Genomic DNA, 15286 nt, shown 5'->3' on the forward strand with positions numbered 1-15286 from the left:
TTTTTTCTCAGTACTGGGGATGGAATGGAACCCAGGGGTATTGTTCCTCCAAGCTACACCCTCAGCCCTATTTTTTAGTCTGTTTTTAATTGTTGAACCAGGGTCTCACTGAGTTGAGAAGGGCCTCACAAAGTAGCTAAACTGGAATCCTCCATTCTCTGCCTCCCAAGTGCTGGGATTATAAGCATCTGCCACCACGCCCAGCCTGAATTCGTTTTTTAATTTATTTTTTATTTTCATTTATTTTTTTGCCGGTCTGGGGATGGAACCCAGGGGCATTCGACCCCCGAGCTACATCCCTGCCCAATTTTTTATTTATTTTGAAACAGGGCCTCACTAAGTAGCTGAGATTGTCTGCAAACCACGATCCTCTGGTCTCAGCCTCTGGAATGCTGGGATTACAAGCGTAATCCCAGCATTCCCCTGGCTTGAATTCTTTAATTTAAAAAAAATTCTGTTTTGCTTTTTTTTTTTTTTTTTTTTGAACTGAGGATTGAACTCAGAAGTGTTCTACTTTTCTAGCCCTATTTTATTTTGTTTTTTCTCTACTGGGGCTTGAACCCAGGGATATTCTATCTCTGATCTACACCCCTCAGTCCAATTTTCATTCTTTATTTTGAAAAAGGGTCTCACTGCATATATGAGGCTGGCAGCGAAACTGTCTCAGCCTTCCAAGTAGTAAGATTACAAGTATGTGTCACCACACCTGGCTCTTTTATTTTTTATTTTGAAACAGGGTCTCCCTAAATTGCTAAGGGTCTCCTTGCTGAGATTGGTTTTGAATCTGCAATCCTACTGGGATTACAGGCATGTGCCACCCTGCTCAGCTTCCTTGATATTAATAATAGTGGAAAAAACTAGGTGTGAGAAGATGAGAAGATCACACATTTGAGGCCAGCTCCAGCAACTTAGCGAAAACTTTAACATCTTTTTTTGTGTGTGTGTGTGTGTGTGTGTGTGTGTGTGGTACTGGGGTTCCTGGAAGCCCTTCTACCTCCGGGCTACACTCCCAAACCTATTTTATATTTTATTTGGAAACAGGGTCTCTTAAGCCAGCATGGCTGGCTTCAAACCTGCTGTCTCTGCCTCCCAAGCGCAGGGATTACAAGTGTGCGCCACCACGCCCAGCTGCGAAAACTGTAACATCTTAAACCCTATTTCAAAATAAAAAATGTAAAGGGCTCTTAAAAAATGAGTTGGAGCCGGTGTGGTGGGTATACACTTGTATAATCCCAGCATTGAGGAGGCAGAGGCCGATTGGGATTTGAGGACAGCCTTAGCTAGCAAGGCTTTGCAACTCAGTGAGACCTTGTTTCAAAAGTAAAAAAGACTAAAAAATAGGACTGGGGTATAGCTTGGAGGTATAGTGCTCAAGTTCCATTTATGGTACTGCAAGGAAAAAAAGAGTTGGATTGTATACTCTGCTCATATCATTTTCAGTATGCCAAAAGACCAGAGAAGTTGTATTATAAGAAGCCTTTTCTCCTTCTAAAGGATAACTATACAAACCACACATAATCCATTTTCAAAAGCAACCTCAATGGTACATAATTTGTAATCCCATTGCTTGGGAGGCTGAGACAGGAGGATCACAGGTTGAAGGCCAGCCTGAGCAACTTAAAGGCACTCTGACTAAATACTGAAAGGCTGGAGATGTAGCTCAGTTTTAGAGTGCTTGCCTAGTATGCACAAGGTTCTGGTGGGTGGGTTCGATCTCCAGCACTGCAAAGGAAGATAGTGTTTATTATATATATTGCAGGTCTAGGGATGGGACCCAGGGGCATTCAACCTCCAACCTATACCCCCTGTCCTGCTTTTTATATTCTTATATTGAAACAGGGTCTCACTAAGTTGCAGAGGGCCTCACTCAGCAGCTGAGCCTGTCTGCGAACCGCGATCCTCAGGTCTCAGCCTCCCAAATGCTGGGATTACAAGCCTGTGCCACCACGCCTGGCTAAAGTGTTTATTTTTTGAGTCTGTAATGAGAACTACGTAAATGTATTTCAGCAGTTTGGGATGTTCTGCTGGAGGATAGGCAGAATGAGTAAAATCATGTAATCTAAACTTTGGGAACTAAACCTGTACCCACTGTGAAATTTGTGGGGGGGTTTTGTTTGTTTTTGGTGGTACTGGGGTTCCTGGAAACCCTTCTACTTCTGGGCTACGCTCCAAGACCTATTTTATATTATTTTTATTTGGAAACAGGGTCTTTTAAGCCAGTGAGGCTGGCTTCGAACCTGCGCAGTCCTCCTATCTCCACCTCCCAAGCGCGGGGATTACAAGTGTGCGCCACTACGCCTGGCTCCCACTGGGAAATTTGGGCATGAAAAAAGATGATAGTAGGTGGTGGTGGCTATATATATAAGAAGCACTGAAATATATAGTCAGAGGTGAAAAAGTATACTTGATAAAATAGGTTTGGTATAGATATTAACAAGGTTATTATAGGCAGCCCCAGCTACCTAGTGAGGCACTACCCAATTCAGTGAGACCCTGTTTCAAAATAAAAAATAAAAAATATGGCTGGGGGTATAGCTTTGAGGTAGAATGCCCTGGTTCCATCCTCACTACAAAAAAAAAGGCTATGTTATCATTTATTTTATTTTATTCTAATCCTGGGGATGGAGCCCAGGGATTACCTCTGAGCTACACCCTCAGCCATATTTTTTAAATTCTTTTATTTTGAAATACGGTCTCACAGAGGTGCAAAGGGCCTCACTAAGTAGCTAAGGCTGGCAGTGAACTGTGCCTCCCAAATGCTGGGATTACAAGTGTGCACCACCATGCCCAGCTGATAGTTTGAATTTTATGTTATCACTGAGTATATAGCTACTTATTAGCAACCTGTCTTTTAGGCAGTTGACTTGTACGTGTATATCAATATGATAAAACATACAGTTGGCTACAAATTTAAATAGAATCATTTGAAATTGTTTGCTCACACATTCTGTATATGCTAGAGCTGGCTGGAGTCTGTGGCATGCTCATTGGTGACTGTAGATAAGGACTGTATTTTTTGTTTTGTTTTCCACTGCTCTGTTGTGGGATAAGTATTCTCTTGACCATTCTTATTCCAAATGAACTGGAATAATTTGCCTTTTAGTATTTTCTGAGTTTACTGGTACTGTCTGTCAAGTGGCATAAAGACATCAAAAACAATAGTTCAGGTCTCTACTTGCTTTTAACTAATTGAATGGGAGCTTCTAGCCAATGAAAGGCAGTAGCTGCGAACCAATCTCATTCTGAAAAATCTAGATCAATTTTTACAAGAAAATGCCCAGCTGAAGGTCTGACCTATAAACTATATATATATGAGGTTGCATATTCTAATTTTACTGTAACCACTGACTTTTGTTATTTGAGCTGGACGTGGTGGCACATGCTTGTAATCCCAGCATTTAGGAGGCTGAGACAGGAGGATTGCCATTTGTGGACAGCCTCAGCTAGTTAGGCACTCTGCAACTCAGTGAGACCCTGTTTGAAAAAAAAAAAAAAAAGAATAAAAAAATAGGGCTGTGGGTGTGGCTCAGAGGTAGAATGCCCCTGGGTTCTATCCCCAGTACGGCAAAAAAAAAAAAAGTGATTCTGGTTAGCATCTAGTCTACCCTGTCTGAAAATGTAGGTTGACTGATGTTGGAATTACTCTAGAGATATATTAGTTATATCTTCAATACTGAGGAATTTTTGCTTGTAGAAACTGAAGGCTCAGAAGAAGAAGATAAGGAGAATGACAAGGCCGAAGAAACACCAAATGAAGCTGTTCTTGAGAATAAGGTAAATTATTTGGTACCATTGTCTACTTTTGTTGCTTACTAGTGTAGCCATGATTATTGTAGAAAGCTGGCTGTTGGTTAGGAACTGGAAAGACTTGTTCGGGCCTAGATGTCCTGTTAGGTCAGACACCAACATAGCACTTAGCATTTCACTGGCATCAGGTGATGGCTTGGGATAGAAACTCACTCTGTAGGTCTTTAGGAGACAGTGGATTTTGAATCGCAAGTTAGGCTATTAAGATTTTCCAAGCCAGGCGTGGTGGCGCACGCTTGTAATCCCAGCATTCAAGGGAGGCTGAGACTGGAGGATCGTGGTTTGCAGACAGCCTCAGCTACTTAGTGAGGCTCTTCGCAACTCAGTGAGACCCGGTTTCAAAATAAAGAATAAAAAATTGGGCAGGGGGTGTAGCTCGGGGTCAAATGCCCCTGGGTTTCATCCCCAGACCTGCGGGGGAAAAAAAAAGATTTTCCAAACCATACTATATTATACATTTGGATTTGTACTTTCAAAAAATGCCTGTCAGTAGCCAGGCATGGTAAGGCACGCTTTAGTAATCCCATCATTCAGGAGGCTGAGACTAGAGGATCATGGTTCCCGGACAGCCTCAGCTACTTAGTGAGGCCCTCTGCAACTTAGTGAGACCCGGTTTCAAAATAAAGAATAAAAGCTGGGCATGGTGGCACACGCTTGTAATCTCCACGCTTGGGAGGCGGAGACAGGAGGATCGCGCTGGTTCGGAGCCAGCCGCGCTGGCTTAAGAGACCCTGTTTCCACATAAAGTTAAAAAATAGGTCTGGGAGTGTAGCCCGGAGGTAGAAGGGCTTCCAGGAACCCCAGTACCACCAAAAAAAAAAAAAAAAGAATAAAAAATTGGGCAGGGGGTGTAGCTCGGGGTCAAATGCCCCTGGGTTCCATCCCCAGACCCGCAAAAAAAAAAAAGCCTGTCAGCCGGGCTTGGTGGCACACACTTAATCCCAGTACTTGGGAGACTGATACAGGAGGACTGTAAATTTGTGGCCAGCCTCACCTATTTAGTGAGGTCCTCTGCAACTTAGAGCCTGTTTCAAAATAAAGGATAAAAAATAGGGCTGGGGGTATAGCTCTGAGGTAGAATGCCCCTGGGTTCTATCCCTGGTATCACCAAAAAAAAAAAAAAAAAAAAAAAAAAAAAATGCCTGTCTTACACTTCTGCCTAATGATTTGGATATGCTTTAGACTCTTCAAGAAAATGAAGAGGAGGAGATTGGGAACCTAGAGCTTGCCTGGGATATGCTGGATTTAGCAAAAATTATTTTTAAAAGGTAAAACTGCTTGTGCTTCTTAAGCTCAGTTTTGGGGTTTGGTGATTGAAAATAGAAAGTAGTTAGGTCTAGATAAGTACTGTTAAGTTTCTGATGAACTTTCCTTCTTTTAGGCAAGAAACAAAAGAAGCCCAGCTTTATGCTGCGCAGGCACATCTTAAGCTTGGAGAAGTTAGTGTTGAATCTGGTAATGCAGCTTCGTTTTTGCCCTCTTCTAATGCCCCTCGTGCTCCCATTGCCCTCTAATACGGGTCTAGAATCCAGCTGGACTGAACAGAGTTGGGTGGTTGGCTTTAAAAGTGTGAGTTTCCTGTGGTCCCTAGCATAGTAAACAGTCCTTTATTTTTGGTGCTGGGGATCAAAGTGAGGACTTCCCACCTGCTACACAACTGAGCCACATATCCAGCTCCCTTCAGTGGGTTTTTAAAAAGTCATTTTGTCATTCTTTATAGCTAAGGATCCTAGAGAGGGCAACAAGCAAAATGATGTGTAAAATTGGGAAACATTCATTAAATGCTGGCAATTTTTGCTTTTCTTTCTCTTAGAGAACTATATCCAAGCTGTGGAGGAGTTTCAGGCTTGCCTAAACCTGCAAGAGCAGTACCTAGAAGCCCATGACCGTCTTCTTGCAGAGACTCACTACCAGCTGGGGTTGGCCTATGGGTACAACTCTCAGTATGATGAGGCAGTAACACAGTTCAGCAAATCTATTGAAGTAATTGAGAAGAGAATGGGTGAGTGAGCAACAGCTGTTTCATGATGTTAATCCAGCAAATGACAAGGTAAAATGGATCCTCGCCTGGCACAGTGACGCATGCCTGTAAACTTGGGAGGACAAGAGGATTACAGGTTCTAGGACAGCCTCAGCAACTTGTGAGATTCTTAGCAACACAGCAAGACCCTCTTTGAAACAAAAAAGGTGGGAGGATCCTTTTGTGGTAATCATTACTGTTCTTTTCAGCTATACTAAATGAGCAGATGAAGGAGGCTGAAGGATCATCTACTGAATATGAGAAAGAAATTGAGGAATTGAAGGAACTGCTGCCTGAGATTAGAGAAAAAATAGAAGATGCGAAGGAGTCCCAACATAGTGGAAATGTAGCTGAACTGGCTCTGAAAGCCACTCTGGTTTGTTCGGTTTCCTTTTAAACGTTTTCACAATAGCATGTTTGTATTGTTAATGTTCTGTTTGCTGGAACTTTTCATCAGGACTTGGTTTCCAGGGAGTTGTGATCAGAGGGAATGTGAGAGCTCATCTAGTTATTCCTCTCAAACAGTGCAATTGTTAGATACTATGCTTTGGAGCTAGACTGGATTGAATGCTATCAGCGCTATTTACTGTGTGAGACGTGGGCATTTCTCTGCCTTCACTGACTTAAAGCATAAAATACATTTGATAAGTACCAAGTGAATTGCTTAGTAAGCTATCTCTGAGAACCTCACTGTATATAGTATTGAGGCCTTGAGGGCTTTAATCTCAAATTGCCTGACTCTGCTTTAGCTGTTGGGAAGTGGAGGACTTTGTCTTGTAGGCATTAGGATGTGGAGGAATTAAATGCTACTTTTTTTGCCTGTGTGTGAGTGAGTGAGTACTGTTAGGTCATTAGCACTTTAGGTCTTAACACTGGATGGCCTGGGTTTGTCATCTCTCACACAGGTGGAGAGCTCTACTTCAGGCTTCACTCCTAGTGGAGGAGGCTCTTCAGTCTCCATGGTGGGTATTTAGGGGTATTTTTTTGTCACTTAATCTCAGGTCTCATTGTTGGTCTTAGTTTGTAGATTGCTAACAAAGTCTCTCTCTCTCTCTCTTTTTTTTTTTTTTTTTTGCCAGATTGCCAGTAGAAAATCGACAGATGGTGCTTCCTCATCAAACTGTGTGACTGATATTTCCCACCTTGTCAGAAAGAAGGTAGAATCTACATGTGGATGTTTGTGTGTGCTTATTTTTTTGTAGAGCTGGGGATTAAACCAAGGGACATTCTAATTCATTTAATTTTTGTGGTACTAGAATGAAACCCAGGGGCATTCTACCTCTGAGCTATATACCCAGCCCTATTTTAAATTTTTATTTTGAAACAGGGTCTCACTGAGTTGCAAAGGGCCTAAGTGGCTGAGGCTGTCTGCAAACCCGTATTCTCTTGTCTTAGCCTTCCAGGTACTAGGATTACAAGAGTGTGTCACCACACCCACCTACGTGAAAGCTTTTTTTTTTTTTTTTTTTTTTTTTTTTTGCTTACCTTTTTTCCCAGTCTGCATTTTTTTCAGGGGGTGGCAAATAATAAAGAGCACCTTTTCTGTAAACCCTAATGGTGGAGTGAAACACTCACTTCAAATACGTTTTCTAGCCAACTCTCCTGGCCTTTCTAAGCCCGAGGGCACCAGGAAAGGTGCTGAGGATAGGTCAGACAGTGCATTTTAGGAAGCTGGCAGGTTTTCTTTGGACCTGTCAATTCCCATCTCTGCCTTCTCCCTACACATCTCTCCTTACTTAGGTGGGGCTGAGGAGGTTGTTAGTGTCCCTGTTTACTAACACAGGAATTCATACTTTTTTGTGGTCCTGGGGATTGATCACAAGCATTTTTGTGGGTTTTTTTTGGGCGGGTCTGGGGATGGAACCCAGGGGCATTTGACCCCTGAACTATACCCCCTGCCCAATTTTTTTTCCCCTTTATTTTAAAACCGGGTCTCACTGAGTTGCAGAGGGCCTCACTAAGTAGCTGAGGCTGTCCGCGAACCGCGATCCTCCAGGTCTCAGCCTCCCGAATGCTGGGATTACAAGCATGGGCCACCACGCCTGGCTAGCACAAGCATTTTTAAACTCCCAAGATACACCCCCATCCCTATTTTTTAGATTTTTTATTTATTTACCTATGGGCTGCACTCCCAGACCTATTTTATACTTTTTATTTTGGAAAGAGGGTCTCTTAAGCCGGCGCGGTTGGCTTTGAACCTGCACGATCCTCCTGTCTCCATCTCCCAAGCCCGGGGATTACAAGTGTGCGCCACTACACCCAGCATTTTTCTAAAATTTGAAATGGTCTTACTAACCTGCGATCCTCCTGTCTCAGACTTGTAATATTATTTTTCCCATCTTTGCTCCTCACCTCCACCTATCCTTACTGTGTCCAGTAGGGACACTGAATGGATATGTTGAGACAGACTAATTTATTTTGCACAGTGCATATCCTGCTGTTCATAATCTTTGCACCACAGGAATTAAATGTTTTATAGTTTTTTGTTTTTAAACATCACACACATTTGTGAAGCCTTCACAATTATATCTTTAGAGGAAACCAGAGGAAGAGAGCCCCCGGAAAGATGATGCAAAGAAGGCCAAACAAGAGCCCGAGGTGAATGGAGCCAGTGGGGATGCTGCCCCCAGTGGAAATGACGTTTCAGAACACATGGAGGAGGAGGTGGGCCTAAGGAATTGTCTCTTGCCTTTGTCCCTTTTACAGAGTCTGGTGAAACCTAACTGCATGCTACCCCCTTGAGCCTGGCTGGACTGCTTTAGCTTGGCCTTCACAATAGTCTTCATGCAGGAAGTAAATGCATGAGCGGCATTCGCCTGCCAGGCCAGTCAGTAGGTCATTTCTGCTTGATGTGTCCTTTTCATGCCATTTGCAAATTATTGGCTTTGTCAGTAAATTCAGGAAATGATCTATTACTTTGTGGCCACTGCCCTCAGTACCAGAGCAGATTTGTGAATGTTTACTGCCTTTTTCTGAAGCATGTTCTTTTGTATAAGATGGGATGGTTAGACCAGGGCCACTCATGCTCAGGTGTTCCTGTTTGTATTTCAGGCTGAGAGTCAGGCAGCAGTGGAGGGGACCGTGGAGGCTGCAGCTACCGTTGAAAGCACCGCATGTTAAGAGGGAGCAGATGCTTCCTCCTAAGAGAAAGTGTTTTTGTATATATTGTATTTTTTCACTTTTGGGGATTCTTTTTGTATAACTTCAATAAAGATTGTAAGCAAAGGTTGAGGCTTTTGATGGCTTTTTTTTTCTTAAATATTGGCTGAGTCTATGCCTTGGGGCACTGCAGGTTTTATATTATAATGGCCAAAGGCACCTCCCCTCTTTTTCTGTATTGATTTGTCAGGAGCTCTAATGTCAGTTCCTGTCTATGGAGGTGACAGTGTGACTGTAGGCCCTTTGTCTTATATTGGTGCTATATTTGTTTTCAAATACTTGACTGAACTTGGCTGTCCTACAAACTTGTGTGGTGCTGTCCCTAGATGGGGGCTATCAAAGGAAGACTTGGTGAAGATATTCCTGTTTGGTGCTGGAAATGGATGGACTTTGTCGTGAGGTGTTGGGTGGCACTTGTCTTCTTTTCATCTGGTTTCCATCAAGGGCTGATTCTGTCCTGGATAAAGAACTCTGAAGAAAATTTGGGAAGTGATAATCTCCCCAAGGAAAATAGTGTTTAAGGGGCTGAGAGACTGAGATGATGTACACTTGGATGTAGTTGGAAGAATCTATCGGGGAGGTTGAGTTTTGTTAATTTTATGTACAGAAAGATTGAATATATCAACATTTGGAATTGTTATACTGTCTGTAGTTTTGACTTCAAAATAAAGAATGCTAATTAAAAAAAGCTCCTGGTCTGAAATTGTGCTTAGAGATCTCAATGGGATCCTGTCTGGAGCATCTTAGTGTGAGATACCATGCTGAAAAGTAGAAATCACTTCGGGGTTTTGCTTTCCTCAGTACAAGAGAAAATACTTTGGGGTGGACATTAACTCATGGCTACAGAAGCCTGGCGTATCCTGACTTTTAATTCAAGTCTGCAGGCTCCCTCCCCCTCAGGACACATGGCATAGTTGACTCCTGGTGACACTGGGATCTGAGGCTTTGCCCAATAGGAAATTTCAGCATAGGGCCCTTACTTAGCTTGAACATTATTGGGCTGGGGGCTTAACCTAGACTCTACAAAGGATCAGGAGTTCTGACTTTTAGAGCTTGAATTAAAGCTCTCAGGCACAAGTCCAGAAAACTGCTTACCTGTTATCCAAGATGCCAGGGAGGCTGAGGAGGCGGCTTGGAGGTCTGAGGCCAACTACTGTAATTTCCTGAGAGCCAGTTTCAAAGTGGGCATGTGTGAGTAGAGTTCAATCGTGAAGCACCCCTGAATTCAATCTCTAGCACAGTCTTGCTTCCTCAAAACTCTGTGTAAATTGGGATTTGAAGCTTGGCAGCCAGGTGAGGAGGCTCATGCCTGTAATCCTAGAGATTTGGGAGACTATAGGATTGCAGCCAAAGTTGGAGTGCAGCCTCAGAAACTTAGGGAGACCTTGTCTCATTACCAGTTTCAAAAATATTTTAAAAAGGATGTAGCCGGGCATGGTGGGTGCAGCTTGCATTCTCAGTACTGGAGGCTGACATGATGGCAGATTCAGGGAAAGCTTCAGTAAAGAGACTCATTAAGCTAGTGAGACTTTAAAATAAAGTAGGGCTGGGGTGTCATTAGGAAGTAGAATGCCTCTGAGTTAAATTCCGAGTGCCACACACGGGTGGGGGTGAAGTAGAGCACCTCTGGATTCAATCCCTGGTCCACCCTCACAGGTGTGTACGATGAGGGTTAGCACTAAAACTGGCTTTTTTCCCCCTTTTTTGTTAGTACTGGGGATTGAATCCAGGGGCATTATTATTCTGAGCTACACCCCAAACTTTTATTTTGAAATAGGATCTCACTACTTGCTGAGGCTGCCCTTAAACCTTTGATCCTCCTGTGTCAGCCTCCCAAAGTACTTGGCTTACAAGTGTGTGCCACCATGCCTGGCTTTAAAACTGGGTTTTTGAGTGAGCCAGGCTTAATGGTGCATGCTAGTAATACTTGGGAGACTGAGATAGGACTGCAGGCTTGTGGCCACCCTCAGCTACTCACTGAGGCCTTCTGCAACTTAGCAAGACCCTGTTTAAAACAAAGAGTAAAGCCAGGTGTGGTGGCACACACTTGTAATCCTAGCATTTGGGAGGCTGAGATAAGGATCGCAGTTCGAGGACAGCCTCAGCTACTTAATGAGGCTCTTTGCAACTCAGTGAGACCCTGTTTCATAATAAAGAATAAAAAATAGGGCTGGGGGTGTAGCTCAGAGGTAGAATGCCCCTGGGTTTCATCCCCAGCGCTGTGAAGAAGAAAAAAGCTTTTTTGTAGAACCTAAGTAAGAGGTTTTACAAAACTTTTCAGAGAACTTTAAGTGGTGGCCATATTATAAATACGACATACTCATTTAATCCTCAGTAAATCCGTTTCACAAAAGGAAAACAAGTGCAGAAATGTCAATTGCTTGCAGAAGGTAGTACAGTTGTGGCTGGAGTTCATCACTGCTGGGATGCCTCTAGACGCTGTCAGACGTGAGAGTAATGCTACAGGTCTGGGAATAGGCTTCACACACACACTGGCTCAGAACCCCAGCGGGGGTGGGTCAGCTGTGGCGAGGGCCAGAACCTTCATCATTGTCTGATTCTGCCAAAGGGCTCTTCTGCAGCAGGTGGAGGGTCAGCAAAGCCAGCCTTGGGGTTGGCTTCTAGTGAAGAGCTGGGCAGTGGTGGGGCCTGAGAGGACAGAGCAGAATGAGGTTAACTTGGTTCAGTGATTGCTTTGATTTCTTTGTTACCTGGTATTATCTAGAAGTTGTGAAGAGGAAGTGAGTTAATGGTTAGAGCCTGACCGGCAGAAGTTGACTGTTAGCCACCTAATAATGCTGGTGGGCCCTCACCGGTGGGTACTGATACTCGTGGGTACTTGCTGGGTTGATGTCTGCCAGTATCTGGACATCTGCATCTCTCGCATTCACCAACCGCAGAAAGAGCTCAGTGTGTCCTGCCTGGGGGAGTGCTGAGTTGGTACTCCATCTGTACCATGAAGTAGGCTCAGCCCCTACCCTCCACACTCACCTGGGGAATCCCATTCAGCTGCCCAGGGCCCAGGCTGGGGTCCCGAGGAAGGGCCCGAAGTGGGAGTCGCCAATGGCCACTTAGCACTCGCTGGTCCTGATCAAATAGCACCAGTGAGGCCCAAGCCTTGGGCTGTGGTGCCCCAGCCCCTGTTGGCCCCTGCCAGGCCTGTAGCTCACAGACCAAGGCTATGGAAGGTGATGGAGGCAGCCTGTGGATCAACCAAAAAAGTGTCAGAAGCCAGGGGAAAAGTCCTACCTAGGCTTCAGCCCTCAGAGCCAATAGCCCCTGAATACAGATGAAAAACTTAGTGGAACAACGGGCAAGGACCAGTTGTGGCAAAGAGCACTAGAGTCCTGATCCTCACCCACTGACCTGGGCACAGGCTGCCTGCTGGCAAGAATGGCACAGTTTCCCATGGGCCCAGGAGCTGGAGGCGGCGGCAAGCAAAGGGCTGGCGGTAGTGCCGTGGTCATTCCAGTATCCTTTCCATCTCTAGCCAAGCCAGTCCTTAGCTGCACCCAAATCCAAGAGGCCTCAAGGCCCCGCAGGAAGTCATAGAAAATGAACAGGCCAGCCCTGGAGGACACAAGTCTAAGCACTGAACACCAAACTTCTCTCACCCTCCTGCTAGCAAGCCAGTTTCCCAAACCCCGATGGCCCTAGTGGGCCTCCTTAACCATCAGTAGTGAAGGGCTGTCTGAGGAGGGGCAGGCCTTACCCAGGGTCGTAGGGTGCAGGACCCAGCACATCAGAGGTGGGCAGGAGGAAGGGCGGGTCCAGGCTCAGGCTCCTGTTCATGGTTCCAAGGAGCAGTGGCTGTGGAAAGAGGACTCCTCAGAGTTTCCTAGCTACGCTGGGTCCCCTAACTACACAGAGCAAAGCCGCCCTTCTCCTCCCCATCCCTTGGCCTTTCCTGCACCGCCCAAGACCTGGACACTTGTGGTGCCTGGAAGTGGTGGCAGTGGGGGTGCCACTGGTGGAGGAAGCAGTGGGGGATCTTTCCTCCCCCTCAGGCGTTGGCAGGGACCAACCAATAGTCGTGGCTCCCCAGGCCCTAGAAAGAAGCAGAGTTAGGGTGCCCCTGTGCCAGAGGAAACAGGCAACTGGGTTGAGAAGTCACTGGGATAGTGGGACACATGAACAAACATGTGGAGACCCACAATGATAGGAGCTACAGGGACATAAACATGGGTCTCATTCCCCATGCACCATTTCTCCTCCCCTTCTGAGCTGGGTGTGCTGGAATGAGGTTGTGCACTGACCCCAGCACCACTGGCCCAGGCGCTTCTGTTTCTGCAACGCCAAGATTTCTGCCTCCAGGTGCTGGTTTTCCGCTTCCACTATTAGAAGTTCTCTGGAGGTGGTACTTGCCTTTTCTGCAATGAACAAATCTTGTCACCTTCGGCCTCTGGAGAGGAGCCAGGTTAGGCTCCAGCATCAGGGCTCTCCAGACAAGTCTGGGCTAATCAGCTCACATTCTAGCTACTCAAAACCCACCCAGGTTTCCAACCCCTGGGCTTTTGCTCAGGAAGCTCCCATGAAATGCTCCCTCAGCCCTTTTCTCCTTCCAGAAATGCCACCACCGTGGCCAGAAGCCCCCTGGCCGTCCCTCCTGTTCACCCCGGCAGCTCTGCGACCTCCGCAGCTCCAGTGCTGATGCCTCCACTTGCAACTGCCACATCTTGCCCAGAACACTGGGGTCTTGCCCCCCGCCTCGCTCGTAGGCTTCACGCAGGGCCCTAAGGAGGGGGACAGAGGGCAGTCTGCAGGGCTGCTCGGCACTCAGCCCTACAGCACAGCCTCAAGGCTCTCACCGGATCTCTGCAGCCAGGGGTCCCAGAGGTGGCCCACGGAGCTGTGTGACTGACCAGGCGTCCAGCGGGGTCCTGGTGTGGGCAGATGGTGTCATGGATTCGGCACGTAGACCCCCCCCCCCGGCCATCCCTCAGGTGGCTCAGCCGGGCCTCACTGTGTCTGGGTCTGTAGTTCCTGAAGGCACGCCCCCAACACCTCCACAGCTCCCCGTGTCCGCCCGGCCTCTGTTCGGAGTTCTCGAAGCTCCTGCTCCAGGTACCGTAGGCGAGACATCCCGCCCCCCACCCGGCCCACACCTTGAAGTTGGAGGCTTAGTTCTGAAGGAGCAAGGGACACTGGGTTAGGGCTGAGCCCAGCAGCAGGGGCAGGGTGGATCCCAGCCTGTCCTTCCTCACCCTGGCCACGCAGCTCCAGAGCCCGGCTCCGAGCTTTCATCTCGGCCATGCGCATGGAGTGCGCACCCTGCAGGGCCTGCAGCCTTTCCCTGGGGCTCCTCGCAGCCTCTGAGATGGAGCCTGGGATCATTTCCTGTATGGACAGTCGCAGCCGCTGCACCTGGAGGCCACAGTGAACCGGACAATCTATCCCTTACATTATAGTATTCGGGGTAGGATGCTCCTTGGGTGGGTGGGTACCTCTTCTGTTAACCCCTTTAGGGTGGATTTGTTGGACTCCTGGTTGGAGGGGCCCTGGAATTCTTCCGACCCAACCTGGGGACAGAGTGTAAGATGAATCCCAAGGGTCCAACCCGCTGGAATACCCACCCCTGTCCACGCAAGTCACTCTTACAGCAGCGCCCCCTGGTTCAGTGGCTCCCGAGGGCTGTGTTCCAAGCATCACTTCCTGGGTCAGGCGGCCAATGCAGAAGCGCTGGGTGTGGGTGGCCAACAGGGCCCAGGAGTGGAAAACCATGTCACAGGATCCACAGGACAGGAGCTCTGGCTCCCTGGAACAGGAGGCCATGTTTCCTGACACCAGCCTAGTGCTGCAAAAGGGGCAGAGAACAGGGGAAGGCCAAGTCTATTGTCTACCTGATCTCTTTGAGTTTGTTTGGGGAGGAGCCTTAGCTCCCTGGGCAGCAACTACAGGCCTGGGCAGGACAGAAGGGGGGTAGGGAGAGCCTGGCCAACTTTGGGTGGAGGCCTAGAGGTTTGAAAATATGTCACAAAATCTGTTCCAATTAATTAACACTGAACACTAGCTGGGCCTTTATGATTTGTCTTTGGTCAAAATATCTTTTGACAGGCAAGTATCTTTTCTACTGCTGTACTACAAAGTGATATTATTGCTATTCCCCAGTCTCCATCTTTACAATGAAAAACACTTCCTAGCAACGTGCTTCTCTGGAAGCAACAAAAACATTTGCCTAACTAAATTATACCAGGGAGAACTATGAGCCTTCTCACCCCAAGAATTCATATATATAAATTTTTACTTTTTTGCAGTATTGGAGATAGAACCCACAGGCATTTTACCTCAGAGGTATACCCC

General features: G+C 46.5%; 2 protein-coding genes across 5 annotated transcripts in view; one reads left to right on the forward strand and one right to left on the reverse strand.

The window, feature by feature from the left end:
* NASP (nuclear autoantigenic sperm protein) overlaps window positions 1-8947 on the forward strand; it is a gene marked incomplete at both ends in the record, with an annotated part of 34002 nt that extends 25055 nt beyond the window's left edge. For 3 of the 4 annotated variants that reach the window (XM_080692185.1, XM_080692188.1, XM_080692187.1), the window contains 9 exons: window positions 3695-3774; window positions 4990-5075; window positions 5189-5262; window positions 5621-5809; window positions 6037-6203; window positions 6733-6789; window positions 6907-6984; window positions 8363-8491; window positions 8858-8947. In XM_080692185.1, the coding sequence (XP_080548311.1) occupies window positions 3695-3774; window positions 4990-5075; window positions 5189-5262; window positions 5621-5809; window positions 6037-6203; window positions 6733-6789; window positions 6907-6984; window positions 8363-8491; window positions 8858-8947 (950 nt within the window). The remainder of the gene's footprint in view (window positions 1-3694; window positions 3775-4989; window positions 5076-5188; window positions 5263-5620; window positions 5810-6036; window positions 6204-6732; window positions 6790-6906; window positions 6985-8362; window positions 8492-8857) is intronic. The other variant, XM_080692186.1, reaches the window with a different exon arrangement.
* Window positions 8948-11533: 2586 nt separating this feature from the next.
* Window positions 11534-14758, reverse strand: CCDC17 (coiled-coil domain containing 17; the record flags this gene model as incomplete). Its single annotated transcript, XM_080691403.1, has 12 exons — window positions 11534-11635; window positions 11800-11907; window positions 11978-12188; window positions 12353-12556; window positions 12699-12796; window positions 12886-13034; window positions 13243-13356; window positions 13478-13719; window positions 13795-13866; window positions 13950-14350; window positions 14431-14505; window positions 14585-14758. The coding sequence occupies 12 exons, from the start codon at window positions 14756-14758 to the stop codon at window positions 11534-11536; spliced, it is 1950 nt and encodes a 649-aa protein (XP_080547529.1).
* Window positions 14759-15286: the final 528 nt, after the last annotated feature.

Source organism: Muscardinus avellanarius, assembly GCF_963383645.1.
Source record: "Muscardinus avellanarius genome assembly, chromosome: 3".
Classification (NCBI taxonomy): domain Eukaryota; kingdom Metazoa; phylum Chordata; class Mammalia; order Rodentia; family Gliridae; genus Muscardinus; species Muscardinus avellanarius.